At 43.4% G+C, this 27,858-nt stretch overlaps 1 protein-coding gene across 1 annotated transcript in view; it reads left to right on the forward strand.

Moving 5' to 3' along the window:
- Positions 1-27,858, forward strand: part of gmds (GDP-mannose 4,6-dehydratase) — a 210,276-nt gene that overhangs the window by 85,443 nt on the left and 96,975 nt on the right. Inside the window, exon 7 of the mRNA XM_026147546.2 lies at positions 4,087-4,214. Within this exon, the coding sequence (XP_026003331.1) occupies positions 4,087-4,214 (128 nt within the window). The remainder of the gene's footprint in view (positions 1-4,086; positions 4,215-27,858) is intronic.

Here is a 27,858-nt window from a genome sequence, read left to right on the forward strand (position 1 = left end):
CAGTTTTCATTAAGAAAATAGAGAACCCGATAACATCCTGTGAGTAATCTTGGAATATACTTAGAAGGTGATGAAAACATACACCAGGTCTGAAGGTGGAAGAGGAAACTTGGAATGAAGGAAGGAAGTAGGTGTTTTTTACCTGTGCAAATATCATCTTGATAAATGTTTGGCCTAATTCAGGACTTGAGTTTACTCAGCTTTTCAGTTTTTCCAGAGCTAATGTACCATTTTTTGCCTTCCCACAACCACACAATGTGTCTTCAGAATAAATGTTACAGAGGAGAGATTTGAATAAATCACACTGTGGTTGATTTCCGAACAGTAAATGCACATAAATACGCTCTCAGACAGTAATATAAATGAGTGTGACTCAGACATTTTGAGGTCTGGGTGTGTAAGGTCTGGACCGTCACACACTATGAGACTTCACAATTCACCTTTCTTTAGCAGCACAATTCTAACGACAGAATCCGTTGAGTAACCTAGGTCGAGCTAAAATTTCCTCAAACCCGCAGTCCACTCCCCGAGTTCCCCAGAACCAAGCCCCCAGCTGACAGCTCCTGCCCTATCCTGTCTGGGCCCACGTGGCCTGGCTCTGCATTGGAGACATCTCCATACATTTCTCCTCAGCCTCCTCCTCCTTTTCCTCCCCGTACTTGGTCCCAGCTGTGCCAGCGAAGCCTGTGTGTTACGTTTTTCCTGTTGCTTCTCTGGCCAAAAAATGAAAAAGAATAGTGGAAAAAAAGAAAAGCGCTTAAGTAAGACTGAGGCTGAGAGAGAGCGCGAGTGTCAGTTTCTGGCTCGGGTTTTGCTGTCTGCTCAGTTTTCACGGCCCGTGGTTTTATTAGACTTTCCGCCGGTCTAAGGTTAAACGGCCACCACTGCCCCCTTTGGGCTCAGAGCCTCCTGTTAGCCCCCCCAGTTCCCCCCTTGCTTGCCTCTACCCCTCCTCCTGGCTGCCCTGCAGTGCTGCTGCCAGTAAAGGAAACACATTAACACCCGGGCTAGTAACAGAGCAGGCTTTGTCCATGGCCAGGCAGGCCGGTCCATTAGGTCCATGCTCTGCTCCACACTGGACCAATTAGAGAAGGCAGGGAGCAGAGCCACTCCAAACAGAGGTGTGAGCTTTACAAGGAGACTACAGGTGTGCTCAGGGGGAAATAATAGACTTTATTACTGATTGGGGTACTGTGCTATACTGTATATCTCTGCCACCTTTTTAAGAGCCAGCTTGGCTCTGCAGAGTTTTGACAACCTGTGTTTAACCTGCAAACTTGAGTTTCCCTTGGATGTTGGATCAAATCAACCCCCTGCCTTCCAGTTTACTGCAGTTACCAGTCTGGGCTCTTGTTACAGTACATTCCCTTGCACATTGCCAGGTCCTAACATACACTATATAAAGGGCTTCAGCTAATGAAAATTCTTGATGTAAAAAAATATCTTGCAATCTTTTGAAAGCTGTGTCCTGTCCATATCTGTGAAAATCTATCATATCATCTTTCAGCACCTTGACCAACCATGATACCTGCATTGTTATTTATTTATTTTTGCAGGCGTGTTGCCACTCTTTACATACCCGTGTCTTCATCGCCTTATTAGATAGTTTCCTTTAATCCAACAGTCTTGTTGCCTCTAGTTCAGATCCAGAGCTCGTTTGAAGAAGGCAAAGTTTCTCTTAGAAGCGATGTTTGGTTTTGAAGGGCCCCGTTTAGCTTGTGGCACCATGTTAGCATTAGCAGCTTCTGACAGATGACTGGAGCTAAAGGCTGATGACATGTCTAGTCCAGCTGAAAGCAAAAGCTGAACCAGTGTTTTTTTTATATGGTGGACTTCACTTGTCCAACATATATACTTGTTGTTCTTTGTAGTTTTATCGATAGCTTGTGATCAGTTGTCCTCTGTATTGACCTTCTTGTCTTTAATCAAGGCATTTGATCTGTTAGTTGCCATGAAGGAATAAGTGAACGTGGAGGCAAAAGGGGCGAGCATAAGGATTAGAGTGAGTTTTACAAGGGCCAAATCGTGATGGCTAGACGACGGGTCAGAGCCCTGTTGCTTTATCATTGAGTAAAGCTAAAATAGGACAAAAATTAAACAGTTTTCCAAAGCATTTTTCTACATAAGGGGAGAGAAACTGTTCCAAATCAAAGCAGCAGCACCTGTCTCTAAAATCGAACTAAGCCCACGAGTATGGGTTGTGTAAAACATACAGTGCAACTCATACAGCAACATTGTGTATAGGCTTTGTGGTTAATACATCCACGTGGCAGTGATGGGATAAAAACCTGTCTGGCTAATACAGATGAGAGCAAAGCTGACAATCATGAATATGTCAGTGGTAGATGAATAATTGTTGGTTAATATGATTACAGAGTTGGCGGGAGCGGCGGTATCTGCCAGAACAGATGACCTGCCAGCTTTGAGAATAGCCCCTGAGGCCAGGAGAGATGATCATGCAAAGACGGGACAGGCCTGACATCGAAGGGGGTTTCCACTGACAGTTTATGCATGCTCTGTGGACACGTGCTATTTCAAAATCTGTGTGTCAATAATTTTGATTCATAGACTTGAGAACAATAGGTGGCTTTTAGCGTTGATCTCCGTTTTGTAGTGTGATCCAGAGGAAGCAGAGTGAATGTACAAATCCTCATTTGCACTTTATTAAACTCCAGCTCAACATGGCGGCTAAGCAGCACTGACACAGGGGGCCATGTGACCTGCTACCAGCACACAAGTATGCTGTATTTTCTTAAATAAGCGTGTCTAACCTTCCCTGGTCTGTTTCTGCTCAGGCCGCCCAGGGCTGTCTCTTTCCTATGAAATAATTACTACAAATTTTGTGCGTTCGCATGATTGGGTTCATGGGATTTTCCTGCGTCTAAATGGAGGCTCTGCTCCATGTCAGGGGAACAGTGATACAGTGTCGAGACAGAGCTGTGCTATTACAGCCAGGGACGGGCGCTGACCTAAAAGGCAACATTCATCTTAAGCATGATGAGTTCAAAAACAGCATGGAGGGGCTTTTAAGAGGGCTCCGAGGGGTCCACCAGGGTTGTGGGAGATTTATGTACAGTAGAAATGTTGAATGAGCTAAAAATAACCAACACTTTGATGCAAGTTTGAAGCTTTTCTTTGAAATTGTTTTCACAGATTCTACATGTCTTCCATTTTAAACATTAGATAGGAAAGACTAGCCAGAGTGAAACTCCTTAAGGGCTAATGTGCTGCTTCAACAAAGATGGTGGTATTATTAGACATGACACCCTAATATTTAGTGTTGATTTCTATTGATATAATACTGTATTTGGGTTGGAGGGCTGGCTCCCTGCAGCATCTTTTTCCCCACAGCGTGAGCAGAGAACATGACACCGGCCCACGGTGTCCCGCCAGAACACCCAAAAGTGCTTCTAACCATTCGAGCCGCACAGAAACAGTCATTAGAAGCTCATTTGTTTTGCCACAGATCATATCGCCATGTGTGTCAGCTCAGATGAGGAGCATCGCCAGGTGATCTGGCATATGAATCAGCTGTCAGTGTGGTGTTCCTTTACTGGACACTGCAACCAGCAGAGCCAGGGTGGTCCTGTTTGGTTGTCAATTTCTCTGGAACTTCCCTGTTGTGTGTGCGTGTGTGCGATTTGTCTTGGATTTCAGCCCAGATTTGTCACCAAAAGTGAATTCGCGAGAAAAATCATTGGAGGCTCTAATGGCTGTCATGTGAGTTGGTAAAGACCTGATTTGACTCTGGGTTACTTTTTAACTTTCTCTTTTTTTTTCTTGTTTTGGCTATAAGGGGTTTGGAAGAAAAGCGGAGGTTTGGAAGGCTGTTGCAGCGTGTGCTTTTCTGTGTGTGGGGTCGACTGTTTTGAAGAAGTTTGTCTAGGATCTCTAAATTCTATTTTCATTTAGGAGGCCCTGACTTCACTTATCTGCTCCATATTTTTTCTATTTGTATTTCTTTCTTTTCTATTTGTATTTTGTGTGCACTGGGCCAAACTGAACCTCTCTTACATTTATATCCTTCGCGGAGCATAATTGAATTCAAAAGATGCTAACAAAGCATTATTAACGTGTGTGTTTTAGGTGCAAACTTTGTGACGCGTAAGATCAGCCGTTCTGTGGCAAAGATTCACCTTGGCCAACTGGAATTCTTCAGCCTGGGCAACCTGGACTCCAAGAGGGACTGGGGCCATGCCAACGACTACGTGGAGGTAAAACAAACACCGCCATTACCACACACAAGCTTAGAGGAATATATACACACACACACAAACATACACGCACCATCACACGCATACTATCTCTGCCTCGGAGTTGAACCGGGTTCAGATGTGCACATAGTATTAACGGAGCATGTTTTCCCAGCTCATTCGAGGCCCCAATATGCGATCTGCATGAAGCCTCCTGTGATTGTCTGCCAAAAGAGAAACAGAGATAGAGAAAGAGAAGGGCAGCGGGAGGAGAGGGAGAGTGCCGCATGCTGTGAGGCCACAGAATGCACTCTGGTTTCCCACAACTCACCCATGTCCCAGATCCCTTCAGGCCCTCGTTTGCCATTCCCTGAACGCCTGCAAAAGAAAGAGAGATATTAAGGGAACGCCGCGTCCTGGGGACGATGACAGAAATACTGTGTTTGTGTTAATGTAACGGTGCCAGCAGCAAGCAGAGAAGGAGGGGTGGGGAGGTGTAACGAACAGTGGGGTCGCCACGTTGAGAAGGAGACGGAGCTGAAATTGTGTGTATCTAGATAGGTATAGGTATAGATTTGTGTGTGTGTGTGTGTGTGTGTGTGTGTGTGTGTGTGTGTGTGTGTGTGTGTGTGTGTGTGTGTGTGTGTGTGAGGAAGCACACATTCCTGCGTGTGTGAAAGTGTGTGATAGGTTAAGGTTGAAGAACGTGTGTGTGTATGTTCAGATGAAAGACTCGACGGGTTGCCATGTCTGACAGCAGACCTCTTGCAGCAGGCTGTGTTATTATTAAGAGGTGATGGTGGTGGTGGTAGTGGGGGGTGCTCTTTGAGATGGGTGTGGAGGTGAGGAGGTTACAGCGGGGAACCTCAGTTTAACAGGAGAGCGCAGTGAGGGGGTCAAGGCATCAGAGCAGAGTGTTGCGGCTGTGGTTCGTGCTGTTAAGGCGGGGCAGGGAGCCCTCGGTGGCGTCAGCAAATCATCAGTCACTGCGTGGTTACGGGAAGACTGCTCATCAGTCATGTCCAACGTAAGCACATTGTCATTTTTGGCTCCTGTCACAGGAAGTCTGACTTGGTTTGCGAATGATAAAATGAAAGCATATCTTGTTAGTTTTTCAAAAAGAAACTGTGATTGTATTCTGATGTCATGCACATGGTTCACAGTGGATGAAATAAAGGATGGTGCACCCAACTATCCAACGACCCCTTTGAGTGAGCACTTGGAGACAGTGGGAAGGAAAAACTCCCTTTTAACAAGAAGAACCAGACTGGAGGAAGGGCAGCTCCGTCACAGATTAATAATAACTCATTTTTTAATTAAAAGTGGTGTATAAAAAAAACAAACAAGAGGTGCCTGAAGAAGAAACACTCACTGCATCATGGGAAGTCCCCAGCAAGCCTCGGACCATTGTAGCATTACTAAGAGAGGGTTCAGAGTCACCTGATCCAGCATGCGTGTTCCAGCTCTCATGTGAGAAAACAGTATCTGTGACTGACTGGCTTGAGACTTTTGATGAATTAGCAGTGTTAGCTATTGGAGTTTGAAGATCCTAGACATTAAAATTAGTCTGTTTTCCACTCTGTGGCAATTTAGAGTGAATTTCGAGAGTGCAGTGCAGGTTTTTTATTCCTTGATTGCGGCTGACATGTAAAGTTTTCACGTATGACTGATCCCATTAATACTCTGATTTGTACAGTACCAGATAATAATACTATATTATTACATGATCTCAGTTAATAAATATATAATATAATATAATGTAATATAATATAATATAATATAATATAATATAATATAATGTAATATAATGTAATATATGAAACAAGGCTAACTTTTATTCTTGCGCTAGAAAAATGCTGGCTGTTAGGTCTCACTGAGCGCATTTCTTGATCTTGTTATGTTAGTCTGACTGACCATTTCTGTGCTTAATGCCAATACGTGCAGCCGTGTTTATGTGTGCGTGCGCTTGCCTGTCCAGGGCACCCTGGCATGAGACGCTCCAGGTTTCCTGTGGGAACTGCCGACATTCCAGCTCTGGTGAATCAGGCACCTCCTTGCTCTGCTTCTCCTGTTTCGGAAAGGCGGATTTCGGGAAGCCAAACAGAAGCTGGAGGTGCTGAGGGGAACTGAGGTGGAGGCGAAGAAGGGAAAGGGTGAGGGGGATGAGGTTTGAAAGAAGAGGTGAAACAGACGCATGTTTGTGGGACGTTTGTGCATTAATCGAACCATCCCTTCTGCTGAAAGTTCACCCCACCCAGAAGACCATCAAACGCTGCGACTGTCACCACACCGCCTCCCCCTCCGTCTGCCTCCCTCGATTTTACTTTGAAATATCCATCCAGTCAGCATCAGCACTATGTTACCATGGCAAAGCCAAACAACTGGCAACCTGTAAACAGAACCATGTGTGTCTGCTTTAGGCTGACAACTGCTTTTCCTCCTGGACTCTCTTTCCCTCTCTTCACCCCACCCAGGACAGGGAAATTGCTTGTAATTGGCTGTGGATGGATTGCGGGTGGCAGGAGGGGTGTGCTGTGTGTCTGCTCTAACGACGTCTGAAGGCGTGCAGCTGGCTGGGCATCGTCTCAGCCTGGTATCGGGTGTCCATCCCAGGCAGGCAGACAGACAGGCCTAGAGCTTCCCAGCTACCCTCACTGGAGGCCTTTATTATCATTAAAGTATTAAGAAGCTTCAGCATAAAATCGACAGATAAAATAATTTAAATCCTCTTGATCTCATTTTCATGAAAGAGGTTAAGCTTTGGACTTTTTCACTTTTGTGACTGTGTTTGAAACATTTGGCTGGCCTTTTTTTCCTCTTTTTCTTTCTCTCTTTTTTTTTTTTTGATTGCGGTTCTCTGCGATTTGGCGATGCAGAACAAATTTCTGACTCTGAGCCTGCCCGAGTGAAAAGCAAACCCACAGCAATCAGTCACTGCGCTATCTGAGAAGATAAAGATGTAATAGTCAGCCACCTTTCGCCAGGACTGCCCTCCTCCCTACTCTCCCCCTCTCCTCTCACCCTATGCCGACATCCTGAGTAGGCTCATGGTGGGTACAGCTGTTTGGAGCCCCTACCACCTCCTCACCCCCTCTGTCACCCTCCCCTTCTGGCTGCAGAGAGCCATTTCCTGTGTGGAGAAGCAGGCTGATGGGGAGGGAGTGGGAGCAGGAGTCAGCCTAGTGGTTTTGGCCTTTTCTCCCCCTCGGGCTCCATCCTGCTTTAGTTTCTCGCTGTCTTTTTGTCCATTTCCTCTCCCTCTTGTGTTTTATTCTTTATGTCCTTCCTACCTCTTAACCTTTTATTATTTCATCTTTGTACTGTCACAACTCCACCAAACTCTTGCTCCCTCTTGGTGAGCAGCTACCACCCAGTTACTAGATATTTCCCTCCGACATCTAATAAGCAGCTCCTATTTTTCTCCTGCCTTGAGCTGGCTTTCCTCTTCTCCCTGCTGTATGTCTCGGCCTACAAACTGTTGCCAGATGAGATGTGGTTGACCCGATGGCACACCCCGCTTTCCCGCTCTTGTCTTCTTTGAGTATTTATTTTCAAAATATAATTACTTGTGAAACTCCCGTCGTTGGAAGGCATTTCATCGCCGTCCTAAATGTGTGTGGTTGCACCTGTATGGCAGTAGCTCTCTGATTCCTGGCATTGTGTGAAGGCAGCAGGGTGGCAGGACAGCCTCGAGGGTGTCATTTTTCACCTCGTTTATTTTTCTTATCCGTTTTTTTTCTGCTGCAGCTGCCTCTCCGTGCAATAATGGTTACAGATGAGGCTAATTAACCAATCACAAAGCAGATCAGGGCCAATCAAAGATGATTGATGAGAGCAGCAGGCCATCCATCACATGTTTTTGGCCTGGAAGGTGACAGTGAGGGCAGGCTAGGAGTGTTCGTACAGTAAGACAGACATTTACATCAACATTTTGAACTTTTAGTTATCCGGAGTGACTCAGTACCTCGTCATCATCTGTTTTGTCAAGACCGTAGGCTTGATGTAAACGTGGATGTCTGGCTCTGAGCATGGAAGAAAGTGGAAAAAAAACAACTTTGCATTTAAATGCATGGGTGCTGGATAAAGAAACAGCAGATATAACAGTGACATATTCAGCAGCCACTCTTCTTCAAACTTCTGACTAATACAGCATAACCATGATAAATGATTCAATTCAATTTAATTTAAATAGCACCAAATCACATAAAACCGTCACCTTAAGGCACGTTATACTGACTGAAAGACCCTACAACAATGCAGAAAAAACAAAGAACACTCCAACATACAGATGACCCCCTATGAGCAAGCACTTGGCAACAGTGGGAAGGAAAAACTCTCTTTTAAGAGGAAGAAACCTCCAACAGAATCAGGCTCACGGAGGGGCGGCCATCTACTGCAACTTGTTGGAGGTGAAGGGAGGAAGATGGAAGAAAGACATGCTGTGGAAGAGACCCAGAGATGATAACTAATGATTAAACACAAAGTGAAGAGTGAAGAAACACTCATCAAAGCCCACGGCAGCCTAGGCCTATTAGGGAAACCTGACCTTAAGCTTTATCAAAAAGGAAAGATTTAGGTCTAATCTTAATGTAGAGACATTGTTCAGTGGAAGAGGGGCCCAAAGGCTCTGTCTCCCATTCTAATTTTAAATATCCTAAGAACCACAAGTAGCCCAGCAGTCTGCGAGTGAAGTCTCTCAGCTGTGATTTGCCATCAATCATGTGGAAATATGAAACGGTGCACACGACATTTTTCTGTATCCACAACACTTCACTTTTTAAGAGCATAAAGAATTGATGTTTAAGTACATGTAGGATTCAGTAATTCATTTCAGCACACATACCCAAAAGTCTAAATGTTGTCTTATGCATCAGAATGGCACACAGTGACAGGACAAGAGGTTTATTTCTGGTGGTGTTGACCTATGATGATTTGGCAAAGAATGTTTTCACATGTCTACATGCAGTCCCGTGAAAGTACCAAGTACTCCTTTACTATTTCCACAGGAATTAAGAGGATAAGCAGCAATCGCATGCTTCTAATCAAATGAACTTGAATAACTGATGATCAGCAAGTTCGAACACTTCTGTAGAAGCAGATGTTTTGACGGTTTGCTGGTTTGGAGCATTCCTGCGAGCGGATGTGCCAGCAAATTCAACCCAACGTCAGACTGCGCAATGTTCAGTGAAACTTTAAAAACCCAGAGAGCCGTGCATAAATGAACACCCGCAGAGCACAGCAGTTATTCAGAGAGCTGATAAATGTCTTTGCCTGCTCAAAACACACACGACATAGCTAGAGTAATAAAGACCCACAATGGGAGCTAATAAGGGAGAGGAGAAGGAGCATTCGATTTCACCACCAAGACCTTCTGACTGCAACAGCAGCTTCCTGAAACCTCTACGCCTACTTGTTGAAAACACCCACCTACTCATGCCTAAGTGCAGAGCAATACAGTGAGAAAGGGACTTTGACTGAAGCTACTGTCCCACACAGCGGCTGTGCACACACTGATGTACATGTGATTGCGTATGTGCACGCTCTCTTGTGTTCATTGCAGGTGAAATGTGAACCGCAGCTTTAGTAGTAGCTCAGTAAACAGGAGTTTGCCCCCCTCTGGGGAAAAGCAGTGAAACCTCACCAATCCTCCAGCCACCTCTCCATGCATGAATGCATACATACACACTAACCCATGGGGCTTATTTCACCTACAAGTACATTCACACAGCATGATGACTGAAACAAATACAGCTCTTTATCCCTTATAAAGGACTGGTAAGGATATGTGAGCCCCAGGTTGCCCCCAAAGAGCCTTTAAAATCTTTTTTTTTGGGGGGGGGGATAATGGGCCCAACTCCAGACTTTCTATCTAGGGAGGCTCTTGAGGGTGTTTTTATTTCATTGCAGTTTAAATACTCATCTTGTCGGCGTTGTAGTTTTATATATGCACCCTAAAGTTACCTGAAATAACACCAACCTTTCTAGTTCAGTTCGCCTAAAAGAAATCCTCTAGCAACAGGTCTAGCAATTTTGTATGAAAAAAAAGAACAACAGCGCGTGCACGCACATGCTCCTGTGCTGTTGCTGAACCATGCTGCACAAAGAAGTTACTTATCACTTGCTCTGCCTACTATGAGGCATGAGAGAACATCCAGTAAACAGCAATCTTCATCTTTCTGTTCATCTTGCTTAAACTGTGCATTTCAGATTATTTTGATCGCAAACAAAATACTCCCCGTGCTGTTTACCAGTTTATGTTATTATGACTGTTGATGAGTTTTGACAAATGTGGCCATGTGAAAAAGAAAGTTTCCACAGGACTGTACTACATCATGCAGGCCTGTAAAACACCCTTACTGCCTCCACAGGAATTAAGAGGTCTCAGCAAATTCATCCCAAGATCAGATGTTGCAGTGCTTAGAGAAACTGCAAAAACCCAAGAGCCACATGTCTCACACTACAGACTTCATTTAACACGTTCAATGTTAAAGTTCTTGACAGAAAAATTGGAAAAAGACTGAACCTATATGGCATGTTTGGAAAAGTGGCCAGGAGAAAGCTTCTTCTCCTTAAAAGAACATAACCACATGGTTTAGGTTTTCAGAGATGCATCTGAACAAACCACAAGACTTTTGAAACAATGTTAGACAAGATCAAAACGGAGACGTTTGGTCGTGATACATGCTGCCATGTTTGGTGAAAACCAACACAGCATACCAGCACGGTGGTAGAAGGCTTGTGATTTTGGTTTGTTTTGCTCGTGTGTATCCCACAGTATGCTAGTCAAACGTGAGTTCATTAGTCCAATAGCTAAAGCTAGGTCAAAATTAGGTTATTTAACAGGACAATGATCCTAAGCATAATAAGAACCATGAATGGTTGAAAAAGGATCAAAGAGTTGCAAAAAAATCTAGAAGTCTAGACCTCAGTCTTTGAACACTAATAGACCTTTAACAGGCATTTGCTCATGCAACCTCAATGAAGTTGTAAAGAAGAGTGGAGGGAAAAGTCTTCTACAAGACTGAGCCACTGATAAAGTCATAGAGAAAACAATTACTTCAGGTTTTTGGTGCGTAAAGTGGTTCTAAAAACCACTGGATCTCGCGGTGTACATAGTTCTTTAGAGGATTGAGTCCTTTAAAAATGTAGAAGAAGCCAAAATGACATCAAAAATTCAAAATGTTGAAATTCCTCTTAGACTGAGAGAAACTTGGAGTTCCAAGGAGATTTTTGTGTGTACCAGATATCATACATGTATGATATGTCTAGGGGTCCACTTCCACTATCCGTGTGGAAAACAGCTTTTGACGTGTTCATTTTAAGCTGGTTTAAAGCCCCAAAAGCAGTTTATTTGTGTGAACAATAAGAGAAAGAGCAGTTTCATAGCACGTTCACACCTTTCAGTGCTTGCACCCTAATCTGAGAAAAAGAAAGCTGCAAAAACAAGCAGTTCAGAATAAAAACTATTGGGTGATAATATCTTTGTTTTCTTACTGATGACGTGCTGTTTTAACATGTATGTTTTGAAATTTTACTGCGACACAAATTTCACGTTTGCCAATATAATTACCATAAGTTGCAAATATTTTGTCTATTGTTTTTTTTGACCATCATACCTAAACGTACTTGGCCATACTCAGGTAGGAAGACGAGAGCTGGCTCTGCATAATCACCGAGTGAAACGGTGTAGGAGTTGAGCTTTGATAGAAATAATGAATTGGGTGAGATTCTTGAGACAGATGTCCAGGGAGGCACTCTTGCCCCATCTGTCCAGATCCTAAATCACTGAACATGTTTACTGTGGCATCGCACCAGAGGGACAGAGAGAGCGAGGGGCAGTGGGAGTCTTAGAAAGGCGAAATGTTGAATATGTTCACAGCACAGATAATTCAGCGGGATGATTCATTGAGGAAAGATTGGGTAAAATCTACTCCCCCTGATGCTCTAACAATAGAAGAACAGATAACAGATCCATGATAGAAGTGAGGAGACCTTGTTAGGGTCGCTTTCAGTGCGTGAAGGTTGTATGTGTTTCTACATGTGATATGTATTTCAGCTGGGAACACTGCCACGAAATCCCAGTAAGGGGTTTAGGGAGATTTTCGGGGTTTTCAGAGAATTACTTCCTTTTCTTGCCCGTTCTCCTGTAGTGTTCACTTCTTTTTGACCTGTTCTGCTCGTTGTAAAAAAGTCAGACCTTGGAAGTGAATATAAAGCAGGTAATCAGTTTGACTATTAGATTTATGCAGGTAAAGAGTAATAAATAATGACTGCACTTTTAGAAGTTATATTACATGTACCTGGAAGTAAAGTGCTTTGTGTCATTAAAATAAAAAGAAACAAAGCTATGAAAATGTTAGGTAAATGAGGCCAAACCTGAAAATCACGTTTTATACATAAAGAAAACGTACCAGCCTTTTTAACTTCAAAAGGCAAACCTGCTGCCTTCCATGTTTAACAGCTAAAGAGGCCATACTCTGTGTTCAGACAGTAAGGAGAGGGTGATGGGATGATATCGTTTTTCCTCAATGAACCATAGAACAGAAAAATTTACTCTAATCAACTCAAATTTGACTCTAATCAACTCAAATGTTGTTAAAGTGAGTAGTTTTGCAAAGTTTTGTTGTGCCGTTTTCATCAAAACCCACAAACTCCATCTTCTGACATGCAGAAACAAGATGAACCGTCTGACTGATCTGAGAAAATGGATTTGCTGAAAAGGAAATGTATGTGGAAAATAAAGCAGCACATAGACTTGCATAGTGAAATCTCTTCAGTCACATCAGTTTTAACTGTAACTTTTGGACCAACATAGATTGGAAACACTTGAGCTGGAAAAGTAAATGGAAATATGAACAATTACAAGACGGTGCAAACTTGATCTAGTAAAGACTGATAGGATGAAAAGCTCCAGGACAGTTGCTGCAGTGTGTGGTTAGATGTGCTATGTTTTTTGATGTGCAGTTGCTCTGTGTTTGGGTCCTTAAATATCGTTAAACTCCTCAGATCTTGTGTCTCGAACTAAATTAGCTTTGTTTTTCTTGCTTATTAGTCAGCGTTTCTGATCTTTTTGGGCTTACCATCTCTTAAAAATAAGGCGAAAAGCACTCGTTATCCCCTGCTGTGGGAGTAGGCAATGAAAATAATTAACTCTGACACAAGTAACGACTTTATTTTCCTGTTTCAAGGCCGTTTCACTCAATAAAAGTCGGGAAATGTAGAGTCTACAGGAATACAGTACCAAAACCATCTACCATCACCATCTTTGTAAGAACAGCTTTTGGAAGTTGTAATGTTAGATTTACTGAGGGGTTTTTTGCAGTATTGATTGTTAGAGCAAATCACTTTTACATCAAAGGTAAATGATACATTTACAGTAGGACTGCCAACACTTTTTTTCCCTGAGTAGAGGATTCAAAAACAGCCAGTTGTTGTTGAGTTTGCCTTTTTAGAAGAAACCACTGCCTGTCCAGCTGGATGGCGGGAAGACTCTGGTATGAAGACTGTCTTGCTGTAGGTCATTTTTAAAATAGAGAAGAAATGTTTCAGGAAACGTTTTGGACAAGAAAGAATCTTTGCTTACCAGCATTGAACATGCACTTGTGTTTTTGTAGCCTGGACCTTAGGAATAAGTCTTTGTAATAAGAAGAAAAGAGAAATGGCTGTACTGTTACTGCTGAGCTCCAGCGGTACTTCAGAAAAGTCTCATGTCTGTGTGCGCAGGCCGCAGCAGCTGGCCATCTCTCTCAGACTGACAGGCCTAAGCTCACCCCTGCTGGGCTGAGGATGAAAGCAGATGCTCTCCTCCTTCCTTTCCCGCTCTGTTTTTCTCTCCTTTCTCTTTGCGGCCTTGTGTAACCAGAATCCTCAGCTTTCATACGGAGCCTGCAGGATAGTTTGCACCCTGGAGTCCTGCAGAAAGCAGAGACACACAATACACCAAGTGACTGACATATTTGATGCTTTACTATGAAAAATCTAAGCAGATTTTTCTGCGATTGCAAAGTAAGCCAAACTGCTGATATGGATCCGTGTTTATTGCTGTCTTAACACAACACCATTGTGTGAGAACCCAAGTGCATACCAGTAGAAATGAGCACAAATTATCATGTGAAGAAAGAAAAGAAGCGATAAACGGCATAGTTTGCCTAAACATTCAACGACAGTGTTCAGTATTTATGTTTTCCATAGTCTGCACTTAAAAATTGCAGTCAGCTTTTCAGTTTTCAGTAGATGGATTTTGATGCAACCACTGATTATTGATGCGAACATGCTACACAACTTAATATACCAAGAAATTAAAGTAGATCAGCACTTCTCTTAATTAAAAATGGAAAACAAAGGCCACAGAGTGTGCTTCTTTCAGTGTGTCCTCACCTGTTTGTTCTAAGGGTCAGCGCAAGATTACAGCAGGTTTGGTTGAAGACAAATTTGTGGGTGAGGTGGCACCTAAACACATGCAAAAGAGAAATATACCTCCCACCTTGAAAGCAGGGAGCAGGACAGGAAATAACGGATGGGCTGACGTCTCTAGAGGGGGGTTGCCGGTGGTCATGCAGGGCACCCCGCTGGGGATTTAACAGATCAGCACAGGAGGGAGGGAGTCAGCTGGTGATGACGAGAAAGAGTGTGTGAGAGAAGGCTGAAGCCTAATGACTCTTTTCTACTAGCAGCTACTCAGCTTGGCTGACTCTGCTCAAATTTGGTGGTTTCCCATTACAACTAACTACGAGCTCAGTGTGGGTGGAGTCATTATGTTCCATGACGTCGTTTGTATGTGACACAAACAAAACAATGGAGGATGTCTGCACCTCGTCGGTGGACCATGGTGTTGGTTTGTGTGTAACTATTTCCCTTGTTGCCGTGTTTTAAAAAATGGAGGGTTTGTTTTAAGTGAAGGCATTGTGCTCGTGACTATTCCAGTGACATCACTCCCTGGCCAATCAGAGGCATGCAGTCTGTTGAGGTCACATTTCTGGGGTCAAGTTAGCATTTGCATGCTTCCTGTTTGTGAGTATACGGCGATTGTCTGTGAGAAATGTGCAGAATTTGCAAATCTATTGCCAGCTTAATACACAGATACTCAGATCAAACAGAAAGTCATATGAACTACTAGATTCGGTCTTGCCAGAATCTCATTTTGAAACAAAAAAATTCAGAAATTACTCCACAAATAGTAACGTAGTCGCTGCAGAACGGCAACTGCTAAGCGGCATAAGGGCTCAATATGCTTTTTTTTTTTTTTTTTTAGAGGAATATACCAAAATGCAAGCAGTTGGCAACCGTTTTGTTGAGTCCCTGATTGCAAAGAGACCCATTGCAGGCAAGTTGCACTCCGTGGTGCAGACTGGCTTACACTGAGTGAAAGTTATTTGCAAACGTTCACCAATCTGTCTGAGAACGATGGCAGTCAGTCCGAGTCAGACAATGATTGTCTGGAGACGAGTTGCCTCCCACCAGGTGACCTGTGCAGGTGGCTCGCAGTCAGAAATGGTCACTCGGAGGTAGGGCTGCACGATTAATCGTTAGAAAATCGCGATCTCGATTCATACTTATGTGCGATCTCATTTCCAAATGACAACGATTTTTTAAAAAAAAAAGAAAAAAAAAAGACAACGACGATTGTACCGCGTTTTGATCCGGGACGTAATCTGCATGAAAACAAGCGCTCACTCTTCCTGCTCAACAAATGACAAGGGCGGAGCCTTATACCACGTGATACAGAAGCTGTGCGTGTGATGCTAAAATTAGCAGGGAAAAAACAACGGAGAGCACGTCAGGGATGACGAGAAAGTGACAGGAGAAAATCCGTCCCGGTCAACCACCCAAACATCAATAACGGGAACCTTATACAACGCTTCCCTATACACGTCGAACTCCCGCAGGCACAAAGAAATTACGGAGGCTATCACTTATCACCTGACCAATGATATGGCTCCCATCAACACTGTGCTAAACGAGGGATTTAGGAAAATGATCAACACCCTAGACAAACGCTACACAGTGCCGTCCCGCAACTATTTTTCTATTGTTGCACTACCTGCTCTATACACGCAGTGTCGAGCAACGGTGGAGACGGAATTTCAAGCAGTACAACATTTTGCGGCAACGACAAAACGTGAGACATTTGTTGTTTTTATGTTTATTTATTGTTCTTATGTTCAGTTTCAACTGTTACGAAGTCGATGTGCAGTTAATAAGTGCAATAAATATTTATACTGGAAAAGAAAATCGTGAGAGAATCGTGATCTCAATTCTAAGCCAAAAAATCGTGATTCTCATTTTATGCAAAATCGTGCAGCCCTACTCGGAGGTTGACGGGTGTTTGCACGTTCAGCTGCGTCTACTTCCAGTAAGTCACCAAATGCAACCAATGACTCTTCCTAGTCGCAAGGGAGTTACTATCCTATTTTTGTTGTGTGTGTGTCTGTGTTTAATTTCACTGTATGTGACTGTAGTGTGACGCTCTTTAACACCGTCATCAGAATCAGTCGCATGCAGTCTGTTGATGTCCCAGCTGAGGGTAATGTCTTATGGAAAAATTATGTCTTTAATAGAAAACATAATATCTGTCACATATTTTCCACACGAAAGATTAAATATTTAGCAATTTTTCATTTAAAGGAGCTGTTCGCGAAGCAGAAAAAAAGGACTTGTTTAAACAAGGAATCATGTTTCAGGACTGTTTCTATTTACTTATTACTTTGAACTGACTTTTTTCTTGTTTACTAATCAGTAAACTTTGGTTAGATTCACTTTAAACCCTTTTTGAAATCCACTTCACAGAGAGGGAGAGAGAGAGAAGCAGTAGTTAGGGAGTCCACAGCTGGCCTGTGAAACTGAGACACTCCCTGATTGGGACGGACAAGTGTGAGAGGCACTTTAATGCAATAATCCCTCCCAGGCCTGTGTGTGTCTGTGTGCGTTTAAATGTTGTCATACAGAAAAGACTAAGTCTCTGTAGTGACATTTTAGGGAGTATCAGTGTAGCGTGGGGAGTGAATTGAAGCTGTCACTCGTCCAGCAGACAGGCCTGATGGAGTAGAGGGATGTTTAGAGGGCTGGGAGTGGGGGTGGGAGGGTCATCTTGTTTTAATTGTCTGAGGAGTCTGGCCAACTCTTTGGGGCTGGAATGTGTGTGACCTCTTCTCTCTCTCCTTCACACTCCCGCGCTCGCGCTCTGTGCGCGTCGCCCTCAGTCGAGCAGCTCGTGGGAAGATTCTCGCTCCGGATTTTTCGAAACCGGGCCAAATATTGCGAGAGCTCGGTCACAGTCTCGGCGCTTCTCTTTATCTCACAGCTCTCCCACTCTGTGTCCCACTCTTTCCGTGGTGTTTTTTTGTGACTGACTGACCCCTTTGATTCTCAGCTTTCTGTGTGATGCCGTGTTTCTTTGCACATGGATTTAAAAGAGTGGAAACTGTCAAAGTTCAACAGTTTGTATGTACTCTGTGTTAAATTTCAGTTTAATTCTTATGTTTTTTTCCAGGATATCAGTACATGTTACTTTAGATATTAAAGCCAATGCTGGGAGACCATTAGCTCAAATTCTCCAGTGTTACAAAATGCTCTTCAGTTGCCACATTACTGCAAAGATAAAAACCTACCAATGAAAGCTAAAGCTTTTCCCTTTTTTGGGTGGTTTAAACAAAAGTGCTAAGAGTGGAGCTCCAGAGTTTTGTATGTGGAACTTTATATCTGGCAAGGCTGATTTTTTTTCTGATTCCTCTCATCGAACGCCGAATATTAACAGCCTGAAATGACCGTATTAGGGATATCCCCACTCATCAATGGCACACAGAGCCAAGAATAGAAGAAACTGTGAAACACAGTGTCTAAAGCCTGAGTTTTGCATCACAGCGCTCATATCCGGTATAACAGTATACATGTGTGTATATATGTATGAAGGAAAATAAATTAACCAAACTTTTACTGTGGGTGTGTATGTCTGTCTGAGCTTTCAACACAGGTACTGAAGCTGGAGGGGAATTTAGATGCAAGCCCGCTGAGAGTTGGCTGTAGTGTATCGAGCGTGGCAGAGACAGCATCCCAGTCATTCCACTTCAAACAGGCCTGGTGGCTGGAATGAAATGGAAACATTTGTTGGGTCACAGCACTGAAAGCTCGTCTTCCCTCCTCACACAATGCCAGATGGCCTCCCGATGTTGTCTGTTTTTTATTAGACCTAAAGTAGATCAACGTTCACACGAGCCTATGATATTAAACCAGTGTACGTCCCCGTACGCCACGCAGACCCACACACAGATATTTTACACTTAAAATCATGCAGGAATGCGCAAGCATGTATATAAAATGTTCCATGGTGGGAATTTGACTACCAGGGCCGTGCCACTAAAAAATATACTGTAATTATGTTAATATTGCACTACACATATGCAAACACATGCATGCTATGTGTAAATGACCACATACGTTGTATAAAGAAACGTGTGTCCGAGTACAACAGGTTTCCAGACCAGCACATAATTGGTGAAGAAATGCTGTGCAGAGGTGTTGGTCTGATGGATGAGGAGAGAACTGACATGGCATTCAGAGCCTCTCTCTGTGTACCACAATGAGGCTTTCACTCGACGCTGCTCATATTGAACTTTATCCTTATTAAAACAGCCACGATGGAGAGCTGTGTATTTGCTTTTAGAAGGTGGGACTTTCTAAGAGGGTGCCAACGATCTCTTTTTTTTAATTAAGAAAGCCTAGCAATAGGAGTGTGTGTGTGTGTGTGTGTGTGTGTGTGTGTGTGTGTGTGTGTGTGTGTGTGTGTGTGTGTGTGTGTGTGTGTGTGTGTGTGTGTGTCAGTGTGACCTGAGGGGAGGCCCTGTCTCTGACCTCCAGTGATAGTGGTGGTTTGTTTTCATTCTAAACTTGCCCTAGAGTTACTGGTTTTGCACCTTATTTGACCTGGGCTTGAACTGGCTTCACCTCTCATTGAACCTTTGCTCCGCACCTTTTTAAAAAAATGTGATTTTATGGTGACACCTGTCTGATTTCTTTTTTTACTTGTCCTGTTCCTGTTATTCGTATCTTTAAACTTTCCCTCCCATCAGCTGGTTTCTCCCTACGACTGGGGGATGTCATCCCAGGTTAGCAGGTTAGCAGCCAGTGCCATCAAAGTATCTTTTAACCAGCAACATCCATCCATCACTTGCCAAGAATCTGAGCAGAGAAGCCTCAACTTCTCTCACTCAGACCTCCTCTTCAAGCTGTTCCAGGGGTAGACTGACTGGTAAATTAAACTGCTGGTGTGCATTAATGAAATAAGAATAACACAGACTAGCATTTCTGGTGCCAACTAGCACAGCCACATTTAAACAGCTAGTTAATTGGCCTCATCCCTAGGTCTGATTTGTTGATTGGAGTGAGAGTGTTGTGTTCAGAGCCAGCCTCTAAAATACAGTCGAGGAATCCGCTTCCTCAACGGCTGTATTTCACTTTCTTAGGCAGCTCCTTGTCAGACGCGCTCACATGTACGTGCGTGCGCGTGCACTCAATCAGACTGAATGATTGCACATTTGTCTTGACAGTCACTATAAAAAGAGCCGCCCACTAAACACTGCAGTCCTCTCATTATACCGTCACAGACCCACAGCAGGCAGACATGCTGTGCTCTGTCTTCTGCCTTCCTCTTTATTTCTGTGATTTCAGCTCTTTCTCGCCTCTTTTTGCTTATCTCTCATTTTTAAAAACAGAGCAAAGAAGAAAGAAAAGAGCAGCAGTTGAGGAAAAATAAAATGGTGTGGGTGGCGTACGGAGCGAGCGGTAGAGACATGCGTCACTGCAAAGGGGAATCCCTAGCGCTTCACCGTGGAGCAGAGGCTCCATGGCTCCAGGGGAATGGCCAGCTCAAGTGTTTGTTTATGTCTGTGGGCCAGAGGGGAGAGACGGTGGCCATGTTCAGCAGCTACATGAAAGGCCCCGAGTGCTCTAATGAGCTGTAATTACCATGCGCGTGTGTTTACAAGATTGCGAGGGAGCGAGGAGGAAAGAGAATGAATAAGCACGTTTCTCCCCGCCTGTGTTTACTCCCCGTCTTCACAAATACGTTCGTTTTTCACAGCGCAATAGCTTGCCTCGTTGCCCTCTAAACCAGCGCAACCTCAAAGTATAGACTTCACAGATTGGTGACTGTCACGGCCTGTCATGCTTGTTTTATTCCTCGAGATTTTAAGCTTCAGGCTGGTGTGACATACTGTGAGGTGGGGAGCTTGGTTTCCCATGTGCAGGCCACGTGGCCCGGAGCATTCGAAAATACACAGCATACGGATTTAGAAGTTCTGAGAAGAATAGATGCTAAGAAAGGTGTGTGATTATCTGCTGAGGAGCCCGGCACAAGTCATTTAGAGAACTGAGACCTGACCAAAATAGTCAAACCAAAGGAGTTATCAAAAATAGCCAGAAGGCTTTGAAGAGCTGCAAACCTCAACTTCTTCTCTGCTGGTGCAAAGTCACAGGAGACCTTTTCACTTTCACGTCACACAGTTGATCATTTCGTAAATACAAATTGGGTGACATGGGCTTCTGTAGCGTGGAGCCACGAGTAATGCCCAACTGTGACTATTTACACTACTGCATTTCAAAATAATAGGTAAAATAATGCCAGCCTTATCCAGTATTATGTGAGATGCAACAGACTTTTATTAACATCTTAGCTGAGCTAATATCCTTGAAATCCTCCCGGCCTGCTGTCCGTCATGTCATAAAGGCTTGCGTGGGCAGACCATGATGGGTATTTTAATGGCCTGGAACTGGAAATATGACTGTTTGTATTTACAGGCCATTTAGAGCTTTCCACTGGCATTCACACTCTCCAACCAGTGAAAACACGAGCCGCTGCACAGCAAACAGCAGCCTACGTTTACTGTATGCCTGCACCACTGAGAGCGCTCTCTGTGTTCTTCACGGCGTGTGTGTGTGTGTGTGTGTGTGTGTGTGTGTGTGTGTGTGTGTGAGAGCGCATGGACTCCTGCCGCCCCAAAATAGCATGTGCCCCTAATTACTGCTGCAAACACAGGTGTGGAAAGCAAGGCCTCCCTCCACCCATCCCAAACCAGCCATCTAGCACACAACACCCTGTGTGTTCCAGTTTGAGAGGACAGTGTGTGTGTGTGTGTGAGAGAGAGAGAGAGAGTGTATTTGCATGTGCAAGTGTGTAAATGTGTGTGAAAAGAGAGCGTGCATATTCATGGTTCATCTGTGCATGTGTGTGTTTAAAAGCAAAAGTGTGTGTCTGTGAGTGACTGAATGAGAGAGAGTTTGTGTTTGTATATGAGCGAGTCCAGACCACACCTTTTGAAGTCGGCTGCACAGTGCGTTGGGGTTTGGGCACGGACACACAGCCCCTCCGTTGGCTGGCTGGAAACCTTATACCCCACATCAATCAGACCTGCCACTTATACATTATTCATAACCCAGACACACAAACTTAAACACACACTCTCATCTTTAAGCTCTGGAGTTTTTGCTCCTTGTATCTCCCATTGGCAGCAGAAGTAAAACAGGGCGGGTTCGTGCTGCCGTTGGGGGGTCTGACTTGATTTAGCCTCAGTAGGTTAGAAACAAAGGTGGAGTTGTGGAGATGTATGGGATTTTCTGTCTATTGCAAGTACACACACAATCATGACGTAGCTAATGAGATTTGAAGTTCTTGGGGAGAAGACGTTAATTAAGATGTATTCACAATCAAGAGACTTGAAGAACACGAGACTGTTAGTAAAGCTGTCACGAGAATTCATTAACAACAAAATGCAAAAACGAATTTTGACCGTAAAAGACAAACAATACCCTATAATAAATAATACATTTCCCTTTCAAGGTTTTCTCCCCGTGCAGGTCTGGACCACGTCAGGTGTTTCTGCTATTTTTAGATAGGCTGGACTGGCATTTGTACAGTTTTTATCTGCTCTCACTTGCTTCTCAAAGTTCCTTAGTCTACAAACCAGCTTAAGTCCAGAGGTGCACAAGAAAGAAAGAAAGAACAGATGGGCCATATTTAATTCAAGAGTAGGAGTGGAACTTGGACACCCATGTGAACCAAAGAAAGAGGGGACACACCACTGGGGCATCCTCAAGGTCAAAGGTCAGAGGTTACAGTCAAGTTTCCTGGAAATCTTGTGGAGGCAAGGGAAGTGACCTAGTAATTTCACATTTATACCACTGCTGTATCTACAAGGATGCTGAGGGGTAGCACTGATGGCCATCAGTATGTTTATTGTCTGCCATCACTTGCCAGCATGACTGAATTGCTGTGTAGTTGCAGAGATAGCTCAGATACACTATAAGTACAAAAACATCTAATGTGTAACCTCTTGGTTATATGAAGTAAGTCACTACCTGCATTAGGTCCCAGTGTTACCATCATCAGTTTGAAGGTAATGTTTCTGCTTTAACTTGGTTTGTCTTATTTTTAATTTAGTTATTACTGATGTGTTATGCTGTAATTACCTGATGTATTTACTGCTGTGTCCGGCTTTAGGGCTTAGCACACATTCAACTCAGATATTTGAGAGCAAGTCCGATTCACTGCCATGTCTGTTTATAGCCTGCGGAAAATGTACGCGCCGTGTATGGAAGGCTATTTATCATTCTTTAGCCCTGTCAGCCTCTCACTCTCTCCCTCTCCTTCAGTCTAAGCTGGTATTGTCTCACTCTCTACGGAACCTAAAATGAGCAGTTTCCAGTCCGCTGTTTTCTTCTGACGTCCTCATCGCATGTCCTGACATTCTCAGACCACAGAGCAGAGTCTCTGTCCCCTCTGGTTTCATTCACAGACGTCAGTCCAAAGCTGAAGCAACTGAAATCGGGCCTCAGTGAACAAGTTGTTATTGATGTCCTGCTGTGCTCAAAACAACTAGCACTGCCAGTGGAAGACAGAGGCAGTAAAGCAGACGGGAGCTGTGTGAACAAGCTCTGTTTGACATGAGAATTAGCTTTTGTAAACAGTCGTAGCAGTTAGTGTCTGGCTACTGACAACCTGGACTGCTCCATTGTCGTATCTTCTTTGAATTAACGGCGCAGCGTTTATAATAGAATTTGAAAACGTTGTGTACAAACTGTTGATGTGTGACATCTGTTTGGCAGAGCTTGACAAAGTTGGGCTTATTAAATTTTCAGAGCTTGTATATATTCATATGAGGTCACTGATGAATTATTGATTAGGGGAAAAGTGTGAGGCGTTCGTGTGTTTGTCAAAGAGGAAGGGTGTTTCCCGCTTAAACGGCAGCAGATGCCTGTACGGCCGCTTTGTCTGCCTGCATCTCCTTTCTGTTTCACTCTCTCCACGTCTTTCTCAGTTTAAGGCTCAGGGCACTGAAGCCAAATGGAAAGTGACCCCTGGCAGGCTGCGGCATGTTTAACACAGTGGGTCACTGTCGGAGAAACATGCTGGCAGCATTTAACAAAAACGCGCTGGCGAGTTACTCAGACTGCATTTTGGAACGTACGAGCTTTGGCAAAGGTACGCCCAGAGTTTTTAGTGAGGAGGGAAAGCTGGGGGCTTATGGTGCCACCAAAATACAGATTTTAATTTTTTATTTTTGGACAAACAAGCCTCGACGCCATTTTTAAAAATACTCCCTGGACACAGAAACAAAAGGCATTGTTAATGGAGGGATTTGACTGGCTCTCACAACGGCTACAGGAATGGTTTTACATAGCGTTACAGTAGCCATGGGGCCCCTTCTTGGGGTGGGGAATATTGTGTATGTATGTGTGTGTGTGGGCTAGGGCAGGATATGAGGAAACCTCTGGGCAGCTCAGTAGATATTTGTTCGCATTAGCTTGGAACGTTTGGTTTAAACAGACACTGAGCTGGGTTCAGGTTCAGTTCGGACTGTGTGCACAAGTCTGTACATTTTGTTTATCCAAACTTTGGGTCGTTTTAGCTTGAATTTAAGTCAAAACAGATTAAACAGTAGTTCTAAGTGTGTGTACACGGTTGTCTGTAATGAACTTTCTGTGAGACCACCAGTGGTTTCAGACTGAACCAGAACCTCTTGACGCTGTTTTATTCCCAACCCGCCCACTCCACTCCTTCCTCTGGGCAGGGCATGGCTGAAGATTACTGCGGCTAACACACACACTCACAGGAAGCCAATAAGGCATCCAAAGATCCACAGATGGTTCCATGTTTGACTGTTAGTGTGTTCAGATGGGTCGAGTATGAGAACCAGGTTGTTGTATATTTACTCACAGGGGAGAGACTTCAAGACTTGCCCATTGTTCATATTACTAGGCATTACTCTGAGATATAAAGAGATTATGTCTGATTAAATAGAGATTATGGATACATTTCTGGAATATTGTGTTTCATGTTGCTCACCATGAGCAGGCTAAAGTACATGAACATGTTATCCATCTTGTTCTCGTCTATTTTCCTACTTTCCTCAGTTGTGAAAAGGGTTTTGGCTTGGTTTATAGTCAGTGGTGATTAGGTAGTGCAATGCCGTAATGTAGCTGCTTGCAGTTGGCAGAGCTGTGACTCTGACAAAGCAGCAAAATACGAGTCTGAATGTTAGCCATTGACAGACTGGCGACCTGTCCAAGGTGTATCCTACTTTTTGCACTGTGGCTTGGATAGGCTCCAGCCTCATTAAGGATAAGTGGAAGAGGATGGATGGATGGATGTTTATACACCACTCTGCATTTAATTCCACAGCATGTCTTTGTCTTTCACCTTCCCCTTACCTCCAAGAAATCGCAACAGTGGCAATGGCTGCCCCTCCCCGAGCCTGGTTATGCCGTAGACACTCGTCTACACCTGCTTATCTTTAGATTGACTTGTTATTTAGACAGTCACAATGACATTAGATTAGAGGCACAGTTCTACTTTGATAGGACACAGACAGTGACGATTCTTATACTTATGGTCAGTTTAAACTGTAAAAGCACCAGGAGAAAATACATAATCCACATAGAACGACCCCAACTAAGCTGGTTTGAACAGAGATCTTGTTGGCAGTTGAGTTTGCTACACTAATTACTGCCATTCATTTATTTTAAAATAAACGACTATGTATATGTTCTCAATATTAAACTTTGAGGGAAAAAATTCTGTGAAGGAAAAGTTTTTATCTGTAATAATTGGGCTAAAATGCTCCCATCTAAAGCCATTCACTAAAAACACAAAAGAGAGAAATACATTTTTGGGGGGTTATTTTTTCCTGTTTTGGCAAGAGAAAAGAGAAGCTAATTAGGATCATTAGGCTGAAATTAATGATTCATTTTCAAGTGCAATATATATGATTCTTTTTTGACTTTTTAGTCCATCTTTATTTCCTTCCAACTCACCCTTCTTGATTGGCTCCATTGCCACATGTTGGAAATAAAAATTTCTCAGTTTGAGTTTCAGTACTTGATTTAATTTTTTTAGAAGTTATACAACAGTGAGTTTTAAAAAGTACTGCCAGTTCTAGTGAGGTCTATGTCTGAATAACACTTTGACGTCCATTGTTAAGGATTTTCAAACCATCATCAGTCCAAAGATCTTCCACAACCACTGAAAGTAACTTAAAGGGACGGAGGGTCGGGGCTGCTCAGCAAAGAGCCAGTTGGGAATCAAAACAAGACAGAACTGTTATTTTGTGAAGTACTGAGTGTTTGCTCTTGCCATCTTGGTGTTTCAAAAAAGGATATCATGGGTGAGGTAGCGATCTGCCTGTGAAGCACAGGGACGCTGCAAACTCAAATGGTGCAGAAATCACAAAGTTGGGCCACTTTAAAGCATGTGCTGTTTGATCGTCCTATCTGACTCTAACTGGGACCATAAATTACAAAATGAACTTTGTTAGATTCAGTAAGACTTGAAACTAACAACTCAGCCCATAAAGCCACCAAGAAAGTGTTTATTGATATCATAAATTATGTGAGCAGAACATTTCCCCACAGACTTGGGTTCTCTTTTTATTACCAGAGGAGTCACCCCCTGCTGGCTATTCTAAACAATGCAGGCCTAAAACAATTCCAAGTTGGCTTCAGTTTTCAAACCCATAGCCATCGTTTATACTACCCTAATCTACTCTATGTACCTTATCACGGCACTGCAGTAGAAGACATACAGAGGTAATCAAGATGGGTGAGTTGGAAGGAAATAAAGATGGACTAAATAGTCCAAATCACATATATTGCACTAGAAAATGAATCATTAATTGCAGCCTAATGATCCTAATTAGCTTCTCTTTTCCCTCGCCATCTGTGAAAAATGTGTAAACTCTGTGTTTTTGCTCCACATATTCTTTGATGGCACTTGCTGACTGCTGCACAGATGCAGGATGGGCTTCCTCTATTTAGTCCCATTCACCTGCTCTCGCTCAACTATTAGCATGCTATGCTCTGAAATAAATGTTGAGAATTTGCTCAATGATGTGACCTCGCCGCATTCTCCGCTGACCCCATCCATCTTCATTAGACTTCAATTATTGGCTATAATTGTAATTGCCATGCGTCCAGTCTGCATGAGAAATCTTGGCATGTTGACCACATCCCGGCTAGGACCATAACTCATCACTGTGGCCTCCTCGCCCGGGTCCTGCCAGCCCATCCTGAAACCACCAAGGCCAGAGTGGAAAGGTTAAAGGGTGGCGGGCAGTGAGGGATGGAAGGAGAGGTCGCGGCTCCGGTGAGAAGCACTGCCAGAGTCATCTCCCAAAATGCCTAACTGGAGTCAGCCACGCTGAGAATCATGGGAAAGCAATGGTAGACAATAAATCACAGCCAATGAGGTGGAACTAGCCTGCTTGAGACCGAGTTGACAGAGATTATTGATGTGTGTATGAGCGGGAGTGTGGATGCTTGCGGTGAAGCTATGTGATTCTGTCTGTGTGCAAGCTGTTTTTGTCACTGACATCACGCTGACTGAAACGTGTGCTGCCATTTAGCCTTTCACTTTTTGAATTGCTCACTTTACCATGTGACAAACAGTCACATTATTCATAATCCCGCTGTCTGTTAGCATTCCTCTGCTCAGCTCATTTTACAGTACAGACAGTCGGAGCAAAATATCAAATGTTTTGCAGCATGGTGCATGGTTATAATAGTCTTTCTACTGTAAGGGTTTCAGTACATGTGAAGACTTTTATGCTTAAAGTAAATGAAAACTTATCAAACAAAAGTAAAATCTTGAGTCACCCTTTTTTTCTTCATATTTTAAAAGCCGACACTGGGCATTTCCAAAGAGCTTTAAATAAGGTCTCTACAGTACAGCAGGTGTTACCAAATGTGAAAAAGCCCAACTCTGATCAACACGCAGAACTAAGATTATGTAGTTCCCTTTTGTGGTTTCATTGCCCTGTTGATTGTCTATAGACTGCTTTTCGGACAACCACCTCTTCACCTCAAACAGATTTTTTTTTTTTTTAAATTTATTCAAAGTTAGTCTTTCTGCTCAACTGCAGTACCTTCAGGTCTCACCAGGAGGGTGAGACACACATTTCACTCAACTTCTCTATTTATTAGAAACATCTAAGTAAAATGCGTCCAGTGAAGTGTAAAAGCCCAGTAGTAAATCCTACAGTATGTGTATGACAGTTTTCAGCTTTTGTTGGAACTGTATTAAAACTTCGTTGATTCAGCCGTAGCAGTGCTGTGTAACTGTACTGTATTATAGTGTTATTATCGCCTTCATTTTTATAAGTGATGGTTTTAGAGTCGCGTC

This window comes from Astatotilapia calliptera, chromosome 17 (genome assembly GCF_964374335.1).
Source record: "Astatotilapia calliptera chromosome 17, fAstCal68.1, whole genome shotgun sequence".
NCBI lineage: Eukaryota > Metazoa > Chordata > Actinopteri > Cichliformes > Cichlidae > Astatotilapia > Astatotilapia calliptera.